General features: G+C 43.8%; 1 protein-coding gene across 8 annotated transcripts in view; it reads right to left on the bottom strand.

The window, feature by feature from the left end:
• Positions 1 to 14,974, bottom strand: part of LOC140483865 (protein bassoon-like) — a 645,800-nt gene that overhangs the window by 203,971 nt on the left and 426,855 nt on the right. For all 8 annotated transcript variants that reach the window (XM_072582636.1, XM_072582635.1, XM_072582637.1 and 5 more), the window contains exon 5: positions 6,151 to 13,389. In XM_072582636.1, the coding sequence (XP_072438737.1) occupies positions 6,151 to 13,389 (7,239 nt within the window). The remainder of the gene's footprint in view (positions 1 to 6,150; positions 13,390 to 14,974) is intronic.

Here is a 14,974-nt window from a genome sequence, read left to right as displayed (position 1 = left end):
CCTATTCCTCCTACCCCCAAACTGGCATAAAAACTCTTCCATTTCTCTATTCCTTCTCTTTCAATGAAAGATTATGTACCTGAAATATTAACTGTTTCTTTCTACGGATGCTGTCTGACATGCTGAGGATTATCATAAGAGCAGAAGAAGGCCTCTCAGCCCATCAAGACTGTTCAAAGAAATCATGGCTGATCTGATAATCTCCAACTCCACTTTCCTGCCTCATCCCTCATAACTCCTTGATTCCCTTACGGATTAAAAATTTAACTGTCTCGGCTTTGAAGATACTTAATGACCCAGTCTCCACAATCTTCTACGGCAAAGAATTCCAAGATTCACTACCCTCTAAGAGATTCTTATACCTGTCTTAAATGTGTGATTCCTTACTCTGAAATTATGCCCTCTGGTCCGAGATTCTCCCACAAAGGAAATAACCCTTCCACATGTACCAGAATTTCAAGCACTTTGTGATTTTACTTCTGAATTTCAACACCCACCGTACGTTAAACTTGCTGATCCAGTTAGTTACTTTTCTATTGTATGGTAATGCCAAAATCCTGAGGGGAATGAATCAGTGATGGTAATGCTGTTGAATGTCAAGGGGAGCCCAGTTGGATTTCCTCATTTTGGGAATGTTTATTACCTGGCATGTTGCTGTCAATTTGTCAGGTTGGTGCCAGTGTTGTGGCTGCACTGGAAAAGCTGGGTAGGAAGTAGGCCTAGTTTTGGAGCACAGATCTTCAGCATTATAGTGGGATGTTGGAAAGGGCCATAATCTTCCAGTGCTCTCAATATCACAGGGAACAAATCAAATTAGTTGAAGACTGTATCTATGATTTTCCCTCAGGAGAAAGCTAGAATAGGTAGAGTGGGAGTAGTGGGTTTTGGATTTCTCAACTTGTATTCATGTTTTCTTATTTTTTGTGCAATTTTTCATTTAGGAGGGACCAATAAGTCCAATACGGTAACAAAATGTTGGCTTCTAACTTCACTATAATGCATGATTAGTGATTTGTTATCCAGGAATGCTTGTACTTCAACATAAACACCACAAACACTAAATTTTGCAAACTACACCTTGTTTTCAAAGGTGGAGGTTTTCTTTTTGGGTACAGAATTGAAGTAGCATACACAGTATAAGGAACAAATTGTCTTACATTTCAAAAATAGGGCTCTTCCAGCCACCAGGGCTCAACAAAGGTTAGTGATTAAAATTTTTTTCTGTTCATTGCAGCGCAATGTGTCAGAACTGGTCAGTACAATTAAAATGTGCTCAAGGCATATCTTCTACATTAAAGTGAAAAGATTGACAATGTTGGAATACTTTAAAACATCAAACTTTATAAATTATTTGCATTCATCAACACAGCAAAAGTATATGGTATAATCTAACATTAATCAGTGACACTTTGAAATAGGAAAACATTGTTAAGAAAATAACAATTATTTCTAATGCACAATTTTGATGCACCATTTAGTCCAAATGGAAGAATTAAATGCCACCCTTTGGTGCTTTTGCTTTCTAGGTCAATGTTGGGCTTGAGGTAATTAATTGTAATAGCTGAGATTGATTTCCCAAATACGAGAATAAAACAAAAAGAACTGCAGATACTGGAGATCTGAAACAAGAACAGAAATTGATGGTGAAACACAGCAGGTCTGTTATGATATCTGCCTCAGTTATGCCTGTCTCGTTATGGGATATGTGGAATATTCCTTGTTTCAATCCTAATTGGGACCCCCATCTACAACTCTTTCACAGGAACATCAATGGCATTACGGGTACTGCTTCTGTCTCTCATCTGGAATGAGAAAGGTTTATTAACTTTGTTCCCAATTTTCACCCCACTCTCACCTTCACTTCGCCCATCTCCCTTCCCTTCCTTGACATCTGTTTCCACTTCTGAGGATAGGCTGGCCACCAATATCCACTACAAGCCCAACAACTCCCACAGTTACCTCAACTATACACTCTCACACGCTGCTTCCTGTAAGGACTCCATCCCATTCTCCCAGTTTCTCCACCACATCGATTCTTCTTATGCCACCTTCCAACTTTAGAAATGTCAAACTTTCTTCCTCAACTAAGATTCCCCTCTACCATGATTGACAGGGCCCTTAGCTGGATCCAACCCATTTCCCTCACTTCTGCCCTAACTTCTTCTCTTCCCTCCCACAACAATTGAGTCATCCCAGTGCTCACCACATCAGCCTCTACATCCAATTGTAAACCACGATTTCTGTCACCGTTGGTGGGATACCATCACCAGACACACATTCCCTTCTCCTTCTCTGTCAGCACTGTGCAGGAACCATTCCCTCTGGGACACCCTGGTCTACTCTCAAAACCTTCTCTCAGTCCCATGGTACCTACCAAAAATCAAGGAAGGTGTAATACCTGTAAGTTTACTTTCTCCATCCTCAGGTGAAGCAGTGATTGACCTGCACTTCATTTGATCTGGTCTACTGTACTAAATGCTCACATTGTGGTCTCCTCTACACTGGGGAGACGAAATCTAGACCATGTGACTGCACTGCAGAACATCCACACAATGTCTGTAAAAGTGACTCAGAGCTTCCAATTGCATCCCAGTTGAACATATGACTGCGTTCCCCCACCAATGTGTGTGTTTGGGTCTGCTACAGAGTTTCAATGAGGCTCAGCACAAGCTTGAAGAACAACATCTCATTTTCCACTTGAGGCCCTGTAACCTCTAGGACTCAATGTTGACTTCAGTAACTTTACTGCCTGACTGTCATTCCTTTATTTTTAATTCTTCACCAAAACTCTGATCCTGTCATGACATAGAGTCATAGAGATGTACAGCATGGAAACAGACCCTTCGGTCCAACCCGTCCATGCCGACCAGATATCCCAACCCAATCTACTCCCACCTGCCAGCACCTGGCCCATATCCCTCTAAACCTTTCCTGTTCATATACCCATCCAAATACCTCTTAAATGTTGCAACTGTACCAGCCTCCACCACATCCTCTGGTAGCTCATTCCATACATGTACCACCCTCTGCGTGAAAAAGTTGCCCCTTAGGTCTCTTTCCCCTCCCACCCTAAACCTATGCCCTCTAGTTCTGGACTCCCCAACCCCAGGGAAAAGACTTTGCCTATTTATACTATCCATGCCCCTCATAATTTTGTAAACCTCCATAAGGTCATCCCTCAGCCTCCGACGCTCCAGGGAAAACAGCCCCAGCCTGTTCAGCCTCTCCCTGTAGCTCAGATCCTCCAACCCTGGCAACATCCTTGTAAATCTTTTCTGAACCCTCTCAGGTTTCACAACATCTTTCCGTTAGGAAGGAGACCAGAATTGCACGCAATATTCCAACAGTGGCCTAACCAATGTCCTGTACAACCGCAACATGACCTCCCAACTCCTGTACTCAATACTCTGACCAATAAAGGAAAGCATACTAAACACCTTCTTCACTATCCTGTCTACCTGTGACTCCATTTTCAAGGAGCTATGAACCTGCACTCCAAGATCTCTTTGTTCAGCAACACTCCCAGGACCTTACCATTAAGTGTATAAGTCCTGCTAAGATTTGCTTTCCCAAAATGCAGCACCTCGCATTTATCTGAATTAAACTCCATCTTCCACTTCTCAGCCCATTGGCCCATCTGGTCAAGATCCTGTTGTAATCTGAGGTAAACCTCTTCACTGTCGACTACACCTCCAATTTTGGTGTCATCTGCAAACTTACTAACTGTACCTTTTATGCTCGCATCCAAATCATTTATGTAAATGACAAAAAGTAGAGGGCCCAGCACCAATTCTTGTGGCACTCCACTGGTCCCAGGCCTCCAGTCTGAAAAACAACCCTCTACTACCACCCTCTGTCTTCTACCTTTGAGCCAGTTCTGTATCTAAATGGCTAGTTCTCCTTGTATTCCATGAAATCTAACCTTGCTAATCAGTCTCCCATGGGGAATCTTTTTGAATGCCTTACTGTACTCCATATAGATCACATCTATTGCTTTGCCCTCATCAATCATCTTTGTTACTTCTTCAAAAAACTCAATCAAGTTTGTGAGACATGATTTCCCATGCACAAAGCCATGTTGACTGTCCCTAATCAGTCCTTGCCTTTCCAAATACATGTACATCCTGTCCCTCAGGATTCCCTCCAACAACTTGCCCACCACCCAGGTTAGGCTCACTGGTCTATAGTTCCCTGGCTTGTCCTTACCACCCTTCTTAAACAGTGGCACCACGTTTGCCAACCTCCAGTCTTCCTGCACCTCACCTGTGATTATCGATGATACATATATCTCAGGAAGTGGCCCAGCAATCACTTCTCTAGCTTCCCGCAGAGTTCTTGGGTACACCTGATCAGGTCCTGGGCATTTATCCACCTTTAACTGTTTCAAGACATTCAGCACTTCCTCCTCTGTAATCTGGACATTTTGTAAGATGTCACCATCTATTTCCCTACAGTCTATATCTTCCATGTCCTTTTCCACAGTGAATACTGATGCAAAATATTCATTTAATATCTCCCCATTTTCTGTGGCTCCACACAAAGGACATGAATTGCTTTCAGCACAACTAACCCATTCTCACCCACTCTAAGGGCTATTATCACATGACCTGGATTACTTTCAACACAGTTGACCCATTCTATCCTTCTCTCAATTCTCATCATCTCTGATTCAGCTTCTGTCTTGGCCTATCAATAATCCCCTCATCTGGCTACCATCATATCTATCTCTCTCTGGGCCTTGTCTTCACCTATCCAGTCACCTGTTCCTTCTTCCCCCTCTTGTCCCTCAGCCCACAACATGCCCAATACAGTATAAATACTGCTGTCATAATCTCTGATGAAGAGTCACTAGACTCAAAATGTTAATTCTGCTATCTCCCTATAGATACTGTCAAATATGCTGCATATCTCCAGCATTTCTGTTTTTGTTTTAGACTTACTAAATGTTTGACAGAATTCAAAATGAGAAATAGGTACAGGTAGACAATCCTTTATCTGAAACCCTTGGGACCAGCTGTCTTTCAGATTTTGGAATTTTGCAGATAAAGGATTAAATGACATTCTCATAGTAAAATTTAAAAAAAAATACAGAACAGCAGACCCATCTGTGATTACTCTGAGGCAATGAGACAGAATTGATGCCTGCCAGTGCTGGGCCATGTCACTATGTCACGTCTGAGTGATGTGGGTCAAATGGGTGTGGAGGCGCGTTAACTGTTTGCATGCCAAACCACCTTATTAATGAGAAAAAACTTCAGGAAAAAAAACTTTGGATTTCAGAATTTTGGATAAAGGATTGTCTACCTGTACTTGGCCTTTTCTCAGCATCTTCAATGTTAAGAATGAGTTATACACAGGGCTAAATGCATCCCCACCTCTTCCGCAGGACAAAATCACGTGAACACGATCTACAATTGATGAGATATCAAATGAAGTTTTTAATAAATCCAGAATGACGACTGGATTTTGTCCACTCTGACAAGCAGTGACTAACCATCACCTAGATCTTCTAATCTGTTCTTTTGAGAAAAATAACCACGAAAAACAGAAGTCCTAATAGCTATTATTCACATTAGCTTTTGACTTCATAATTATTAACAATTCCTTTGTGATATCAATGAGAACCAACAAAGTTAAGGGGATAGCATTATGCATGGATGCTGCAAAATGAAACATTGGGTTCTTAAATTCAACATTTGTTCAATGATTGAAGTCAAGTTCAACAACATACTCTTGGTGTATGGAAACTACAAGCCATGACTGTCTGACTTAGTTTCAAGTAAAGGAAAATGTTTTCAAGGTTTACAATCTTGTAGCTACATTTACTTTATAGATCTGTACATCAGTAACAAATTCCTCACTCTCCTGTTTAAAGGACATTAAATATTTACTAGAGGTATATAGATTTCTTATAGATTAAAATAAGAAAAATAATTGACATAAGCATGCAAAAAGTACATACGAAGTCCATGTAACTTACTGTTTATTTCAGGCTCTTCAGTGCCCACCCCCCCCTCCCCAAACTAAAATATTTTGGCATTTCAGAGAAACTTGGTACTTAGATCAGAAATATACCAAATCAGATAGGCTATGAACACACTTCTGTAACACCAAACTTACTGATACTATCTTAATTCATGCTGTTCATACCTGACCGCCGTGCAGGGTCTGCTGTTGATGTTGAGCAAAAAATCGAGGTTTCCCAGATTCATCAGAGGTCGGGCTGACAGGCTTCGGGTCAGACATGGAGCGCTGCATGACTTTGATTGGCCGAGGCAGACTGGGCTGTCGTTTCGGTGATTCAGTGGTGAAATGTTTTTGAGGAGTAACGTGGGCTTTGTTTAACTTCTCACTTGAAGTGAAGGATGTGTCTAAAAGCCGATGTGGGGACAGTGGTGAGACAGGTGAGTATAGAACCTGTGGAGACTTTGGAGGCTGGCGAGTCATTTGAGGCAAAGGCTCAGGCGGGAGGTGACACTGATATCCTATTTCCAAAGGATCTGGTTTCTTCTTCTCAGCCTTTGGGATGATCATAATTCCCTGCTGCCTGCTATTGGTTTGGTCTAGTGGGCCAGATGTTACAATCTGTATGTTCGTAGAGTAGGGATTAATGGTGGTTGGAATTGCAAACTGAGGGACAACAATGCCTTGTGACTGTGCTTCTGGCTCCGTCTGGCAAGCAAGACTCTCTCCTTTGTAGGTTTTCTCAGGGGCAGATATGTATCTTACAATTTCCACTCGTGGGTCAGGTATGATGTGAATGGCAGGAGAAACTGGTCCTAGCTCATTTTGATCTGTCTGGACAGAGCAATCATTGACTGTTTGTATGGCAATACTCGAGGTCCCCTTTGAAGCTTCTCGCTTGTGCTCTGTGCTTGAATCTGAATGTTTTGAGAACCTGGAACGGCGTCTACGTGTAGGCTGCTCCAATTCTCCATTGTCTTCATCATCTGTCTGTACACTGCAATCCACACTCCGCTTTGTTCTTCTCCGACGGGACATGTAGTAGCCTTCTTCACCTTCCTCGTCATCAGTCTGTACACTACAGTCTGCTATTTTCTTAACTACATACTGATCACGTAAAGATGTGTCATCGCCCTCGTAAGCATCTCTTAGCCTAGGCACCGAGTTGCGCTTCTTGATGGCTCGACTTTCCCAGTGCTCGTCAGTTCGAAGAGACAGTTCAGAAGTGGATCGTTGTGGTGCTTCTATAAATGCTCTGTGATGTGGAGATACGTATGCTTCTTGAGTGGTAGTGGCAACAGGGCCGCCTTCTATGTATGGCTGGTTCACAGGCCAGTACTGCCCATTCTGAGCTATAGTCCTTTGCATTTCAATAGCCATCTCCGACATACTGTGTGGATTGATCCTGCCTGAAGGGTCACAAACTGCAGGGAAACTTACTGTATTTCGTACTTTCTGCTCTTCCAGTTGCTGGTGCAGTTGCTGTTGGAGCTGTTGAATCTGCTCTAGTTGCAGCCTTTGTTGTGCCAACTGCTCTCGTTGTAACACAAGCTGAGCCTGCCTTTCCTCCTGCTGTTGATGTAAGACTTGCTGCTTGATGGTCTGCAGCTCCTGAAGCTCACGTTGCACTATGATTTGTTCACTCTCCCGATGGCGCTGCAACTCCAGGCGCTGGCGTTCTAATTCCTCCTGCAGACGCTGATGCCTCAGCTTTTCCAACTCCACACGTTCCCGCTCAATAAGCAGCATGTGGTCTTGCTGCTGCTTTCGCTGATGCTCTTCCTCTTTATCTTCGTGCTTCCTTCTACCAGCACCAGACCTTGCAGTGTCACTTTGCTGGGCTTCCTGTTGCTTTTGTTGCTGCAGTTGCTGCTGCAACAGCTGCTGCAGTTGCTTTTGTAGCTGCTGTTCTTTCTGTTGTTCAAGTTGCTGTTCTGCTTGCAGCTGTTGCTGCAGTTGCTGGTCTTGCTGTGGCTGTTGAACTTGTAGCTGTTGTTGACCTTGTTGCTGCTGCACTTGCTGTGGCTGCATTTGCTGCTGCTGTTGTATCTGCTGTTGCATTTGTGGCTGCACTTGCTGCGGCTGTAATTGCTGCTGCTGTTGGACTTGCACTTGCTGCGGCTGTAATTGCTGCTGTTGAACTTGTTGCTGTTGCAGCTGCTGTTGCATTTGTTGCGACTGTAATTGCTGCTGCTGTTGGACTTGCACTTGTGATTGCTGTGGTTGCACTTGCTGCTGCTGCTGGATAAGCCCAATGTCAGCCTGCTGCTTAGACTGATTAGCATCACAGACAAACTTCTGAGTCACAGGAGCTGAAGCACTGTGCTGAGGAATACCACTTTGTTCCGGCCTCTGCGTGGTCTGGCCTGGCACAAGCTGACTTATATTTACACCTCCAGTTCGGACATTACTACCGGGTGCTGCTCCAGGCTTCCCAAGATATATAGGTGCTTCCCCAGCAGAAGTGGGAGCAGCTGGAAACCTGTTTGGAGGCAGATAACGGTACAGCCCAGGAGCTGCAGCAGGCATCCTTGGTGCAACAAGAGGGAGTCTGCTCAACCTGGCCAGTGGCACGGCAGCGATATTACTAGGCAAGTAGGGCCTGTAAACGCCCCTTAACATTGGACACAAGATCGAGGCTGGCTGTGTCGTAATAGGGAGAGTGGAAGCAATCGGAGTGTTGATTGTAGAGTAAATCATGCCATCAGGTGCTCTCACGGGAGCCACTGAAGGATACATGTGCCTAATGGCTCTCAAACGTACTGCTTGCGGCATGTTGCCAAAGCCGTGCACCGCAATCCGACGTTGAGAGTCAGACAGGTTTGGATGATACATCATGTCTTGTTTTAGTGGCGGCATTCCTTGATGGTGTGATAATGCACTGTTTCGAGCGAGTTCACTGCAGTGAGCATTTCGCCCAGCCGGTCCATACTGGAGGGAGTCAGAGCTGTTTGAATATCGTGTTCCATAGTGATCCATGGAATTTAGAGCTGCGCACATCCTGCTAATTTCACGAGCAGTGGTCGCGCTGTATTGGGCCAAACTAGCCTCTTGAAAATTTGGCAGATCCTCTCGCATTGAGTAGCCATATCCAGAATGAATATTAGACATTGAACTATATCTGCGAATTGGTGCGGGTTGGCTGAGGATATCTGACTGCTGTCTCAGATCAGTGAAGGAACCATACTGCATTCCAAGCTCCCAATCCCTCCCCTGACCGAAAGATAAACTGTAGGACTGTCTCATTGTACTCAGATCTACAGCTGCATCTCCTCCAGGAGGGTGGTAAAAAGGTTCGTCCTTCATTAGATTGTAATTAATACTAGCCTCTAACAAATTAGAGTCTGACATAGACGAATGTAGTCGCCCAGAAAATACCTGAGGGAATGTTTTATGCTCCTTGTAAAAATTAGAACCTTCCTGATAACTAGCCATGGGCTCTTTATACTGGTAACTGTCAACAGGCTCCTGAGCTCGGTTGTCATAGTACTTCTGAGCAATATTCCTGTCGCTGAGCCGTGGTTCAGCCATTGCTTGTTCTGAGACCTGGGTGCCTGAGTTAAATGACCCTGTGCAGCTACCAGCAAAAGGAAATTTATACACAACGTCACAACAAACAGCCCTTTCTGGTTTGGATCCAGTCAAATCCAGAGCATTTGGAGGAGGATCTTGTTTGATCAGCTTTGTAACTGTGCCGGCTGCTGTGCTATCCAGCTGCACCATCGTATGTGCTTTCGCTCCAAGCTCGTTTGCTGGAGGAGCAGATGGCTTTAATTCCAGTGATGCTTCTTGGTGTACCTGTGAAGTGACAAAGCCACTATCATGAGGTCCTGGTCTAGGCATGGCACTAACATTAATGGCGTTATTAATGTTGCTCTGATTCACAAACATGTCCAGTTTACGCACTGGAGTCACTTGGTTAGCTAAGTTAAATCTAGCAAAATGTGGCTGGATTTGACTCGTAAAGCCTGATTTTGTTGTGACTATTGCCATATCTGTATTGGTTCCACTTTCTGTTACAGTAATGGGCTGGACCATTGATTCAAGCTGTTTTGCTTGAGAGAGACAGATTGCTGTGGCTGTGCCATGACCAAGATCCATGAGATTCTGGAAAGGATCTCCATATATTTTTGGTACTTTGGATTGGGAAATAAGCATTGATGATGTTATTGTTACGCCCACTGTCGTATTTACATTTGGATGTTCCTGCATATTAAGATTAATGATTAATGGCTGCACAGCAGTGGACTGACGACATGGAAGCTGGTCTGATTCAAGTGAATATTTTCTACTTTCCGTAGCTAAAGATGTCAAATCCATTCCATGATCTGTTATGATGACAGGAGGTGATTTAGCAGCTGTTCGGAGATCTACTATAGAGCTACATGTCCTTGAAACTTCCACTGAGTTTATATTTGCATTTGCATTCTGGTACATCCATGATGCTTTGTTGAAAGTATTTTCCAGAGGAACCACACCTTGACCAAGCACAGTAGAAGTTGTGACAACAGTTGAAGATATCTGTCCTCTCTGAGTGGGTATTCTATCAGTCTGTGAAGACGACTTGGCATACATGGGCTGTTGAACATGTTGCGTTGAAGCAGCCACTGACTGAGTCCAACCATGCAACGTTTGTTGTCGACTTAAGCGAGTCGGTGAGACATTTGGTGACACAGATGAATTGACAGCTAATGGCTGGGCGGAGGATGAAACATTTGCTGCCAGAGTAACCACCATGCACGTGGACTCGGGAGACGATATTTGCCGAGTGAGTCGGGGTGACCTCACTGAGGTCTGAGTACCCTGAGCCATCATTGTGGAAGGTGATGAGGCCATGGGCACATTAGAAGGCAAGACAACTCTGGCATTGGAAGTCTGTGTTGAGAATTCTGTGGTGGATTTATCACTGGACAGGGAAATTGTTGGCATGTCAGTTCTGGTTACTGCTCTCTGTGATGATGGGGATAGGGGCTCCTCAGGGCTTGAAGTTTTGAAAAAGCTCCCAGGGGTCTGTGTGGATGCTCCATCAAGATTTGGTGCCCCATAGGATTCACTGAATTTCTTACCCCCTGAGATATTATTTTGAGAGCAATACGGTGTTGAAATTCCTGGATCTGACGGCCTGACTTGGATGTATCCCATACTTCGATCTATGGGAGAAGATCGTGCAGACATTGAGGACTGACTTACTATTGCAGTGGCCACAGTCACAGCCGATTTTTTGTTGTATGTCGTGTAAGAGGCTGTTACAATCTGTGAGCTGTCAACCTTTGTTCCAACTGATACTGCAGTCTGGCTTTGGTCTTGCATGTCTCTCATGAAATACTGAGTTACCCGAACATCAGGGATGCCTCTATTAGCTTGGGATGAAATAAAAGACATTGGTGCAGATGACTGGGTGGGGCTCGTTCCAGGTGTAAGAAGTGCGTCTGTTTGCTTTGCTAATTCCGTATAAGCACTTTGTGCATCAAGAAGCTTCTTTTCCTGAAAAGACCTCTCAAGGTTTTGTAATTGAGCATTTTGTTGCTGCAGGCGGAGCTCCAGCGATGGCGAACGGGACAATTTTGGAGTTTGTGCAGCAGTTTTCACAGTGACCTCATATGCCTCTGCTTTCTGAAGATCACCTTGTAAGCTTGTCTGAGATAGTGTTATTTCATTGTTCGAGTAAGTGTAGACATCTGAAGATTGGTACTTGTAATTATTCTGCATGTAATCATCTTGCTGGTAAGAACTGCCATAAGCTATTGTCTGCACCGGCTGCTGGCTCTTTAGCATTTCAGCTTTCCTCATCATTTCTTCATATGCTTCTTCGGCACTTTTCAATGGTTTTTGATTTACTGAAGAACTACTGGTAGTTGATTTTTCAGTTGGAGAATACAAGGACATAAACGATGGGAGGTTGTATTCACTCCCAGACTTGTATAATCTGCAGGCTGTTATTTCAAAGCCCTCAGCTTCAGAATCAATTGTGGGTGAATACTCAGAACAAGATGACCGATGGAGTTCTTCCATTTCTGCAGCTTGGCGTAACTCTTCTGTGGGAGAAGCATCCTCGATTGGAGAAAGGTTGCTTGGCGGTGTTTTGGATCTTTCACGTCTTCTCTGTGCCCTTAATTCTTCTTTGTCCCTTTTTGCTTTACGTGCTGTGCTTCGAATGCGATGTTGTTCCACCTCACGCATCTTCTCCTGCTCTCGAAGCAGTTCTTCTTCCTCTCGTAGCTCCTCTTCCTCAGAAGAGTCCTCAATAGTTGGCAACAGAGGGCCATGTGATCGATGTCTTGCCTTTCTCTGCTGTTTCACCTCTTCAAGTCTGTGTCGCCGACTTGGACTACTGTCACTGTCCTCTTCCAATGAGGAGACAGATGTTGGTGAAGTGCCTGATGAAAAAGTAGGTGTTGAAGGTGGCAATGTGGACGAGTATTCACCCTTTGATTTTTCCTCTGGTGACCCAGTCAAACTTTCCATTTCAAGTTCAGGTTCTCTATCAATGCTGAGGTCTGTTTCATTACAACCTTCAACATCTCTGCTGATATAAGTGTTTGTAGTGTTCAAATCAATAGTCTTGAAGCGTCGTAGCCCAGCTGGTTCTCCCACTGCATCCTCTTCTGCATGATTTAGGGATTCCCTGTATGTATCTTCATGTTCTTTCTGTTCTTGCCATGACTGGCTGTCTTCCCCACCATAACCTTCCAGTGTTGTATCTTCATAGTTGCTAACTGTACTGGGATCCAGATGTTGCTTTGAAGGGCTTTGTTTACTGGACTCTAAATTATGTTTCTGACTCTTCTTCATACTAACACGTTTAGCACAGCTGTCCAACTCCTCATTTTCCACAGAGACATTATCCTCTTCTGCACTCATTTCCAACAACTGCCTTCGCATAAATTCTTCATCTGTTAATTCTGCTCCAGGTTGTATGGTCTTATCATGGGGAGTTGATATTGCACTTCCACTACGGTCTTCAACATAGCCATGTTGCAGTTTCCTGCCAAATTCATCCAAGGATTCCAGGCTTTCTCTTCGCTCACTTTGGTTGTCCAATTCAAAAGTGTCTTCATCCTCTTCTTGTATATCTTCAAGCTCTTCATCCGAACTATAAGACTCTGGCGTAATTGAAAGTGATCGGGGTCTATGCCCCTCTCTTTGTTCTTCACTTGAACTTTGAGCAGTCCTTCCTCTTTTAGCCTTATCTTGAACACTTTGGGATTCCAGCAATGGCCATACACTGCTCTCCAACTTGTTAAATTCTGAAGGGCTCTTTGGACTCTGCTGCACTTGACCAGACTCGTTTAGCTTTTGTGCCTCGTGGTGCACTGATGTTGTAACCTCACTCTGAGAGCTTGAGATACCATCAGACGAGTAGCCTGTATCACTTAAACTCTGTGGGCTACGTGAAAGTTCTTGAGGATAGCCTTTATTCAACTCCTGAAAACAACAAGAAATTTATTGTAAGTAAACAGTAATCGCACTGCTACTTCTGCAATTTACAACTTGTGTCACAAACACAGTACCAGAATTTTGTGCTTTTTGTTTAATGACAGAAATTACATGGGACATCATGAGACCATAAGATAGAAGTGCACAGAATTAGGCTTTTCAATCCTTCACGTTTGCTCCATCACTTGATTATGCCTGATATGTTTCTCACTCCATTCTTCTGCTTTCTCCCTGTAACCTTTGATCACTTTACCAATCAAGAACACATCTCTACCTTAAATACACCCAATGACTTGGCCTCCACAGCCCTATGTGATATTGAGTTCCACAGATTTACCACCCTTTGGCTGAAGAAATTCATCCTCATCTTATTTCTAAAGAGCTGTTTCTTCATTCAGAGGCCTCAGGTCGGAGTGTCTCCTGCTGTTCTCCACATCCACTCTATCCAGATCTCTCAGTATTCTGTAAGTTTCAATCAGATTCCCCCTTCACCATTCAGTACAGATTCAGAATCCTTAACCACTCCTCATCCCTGGGATCATTCCTGTAAACCTCCTCTTCCGTCAGCAAATCCTTCCTGAGATAATGAGCCCAAAACTGCTCACAATATTCCAAATGAAGTCTGGCAAGAGCCTTGTATGGTCTCAGCAGTACATCATTGCTACTGTATTCTAGCCCTCTTGAAATAAATGACTAACAATTCATTTGCCCTCCTAACTTACAACTAAACCTGCATGTCCGCCCGAAGAGAATGCTGAACTAGGACTTTAAAGTCCATGCTTCAGATTCCCAAAGCCTTACCCATTTAGAAAATAGTTTACACCTCTCTTCTGCCTATCACTGCACATAATCTCACACTGTCCCACATTGTATTCCATCTGCCATTTCTTTGTCCACACTCCGAGCCTGTTCAAGTGCTTCTGCACTGTGCCCCTTTCCTCAACAAAACCTCTCCTCCACCTATCTTTTTTCATCTGCAAATTTAGCAACAAGCCCTCAGTTCCTTTGTCCAAACCATTTCTTGTACAACGTGAATAGTTGTGATCCCAACACAGACACCTGAGGAACTCCACTCATCACCTGTTGTTATCCTGAAAAAGACCCTTTGATCTCCATTCTCTGCCTTCTGCTGATCAGCCAATCCTCTATCCATACCAGTTCTGTGCCCCTAAAACCATGGGCTCCTGTGTGGCACCTTGTTAAAGACCTTCTGGAAACCTATATAGATCACGTTCACTGGCTCTCCTTTGTCTAACCTGATTGTTACGTCCTCAAAGAATTCTAACAGATTTGTCAGTCATGACCTCCTCTTAACAAAGCCATGCTGACTCAGACCTATTTTGCAATGCACTTCGAAGTACCCCGCAATCTCATCCTCAATAATCTTACCAACTACTGAGGTCAAGTTAAAGAGCTGATAGAAATGAGGCAGAACACAGGGAAACTTTCTTAAACAGGGGTGTTTCAATAGCCATTTTCTGAGACCCTCCCTGACTCCAACAATTAAATTGAAGGCAAACAATCAGGGATTGTCTAAGATTAGAACCAAGACACACTTTCATATATTGATTTA

The sequence above is a fragment of the Chiloscyllium punctatum genome, chromosome 12, assembly GCF_047496795.1.
Source record: "Chiloscyllium punctatum isolate Juve2018m chromosome 12, sChiPun1.3, whole genome shotgun sequence".
Lineage (NCBI taxonomy): Eukaryota > Metazoa > Chordata > Chondrichthyes > Orectolobiformes > Hemiscylliidae > Chiloscyllium > Chiloscyllium punctatum.
Note: the sequence above shows the minus strand (reverse complement) of the source record. Positions and strands in the feature narration are given on the sequence as shown.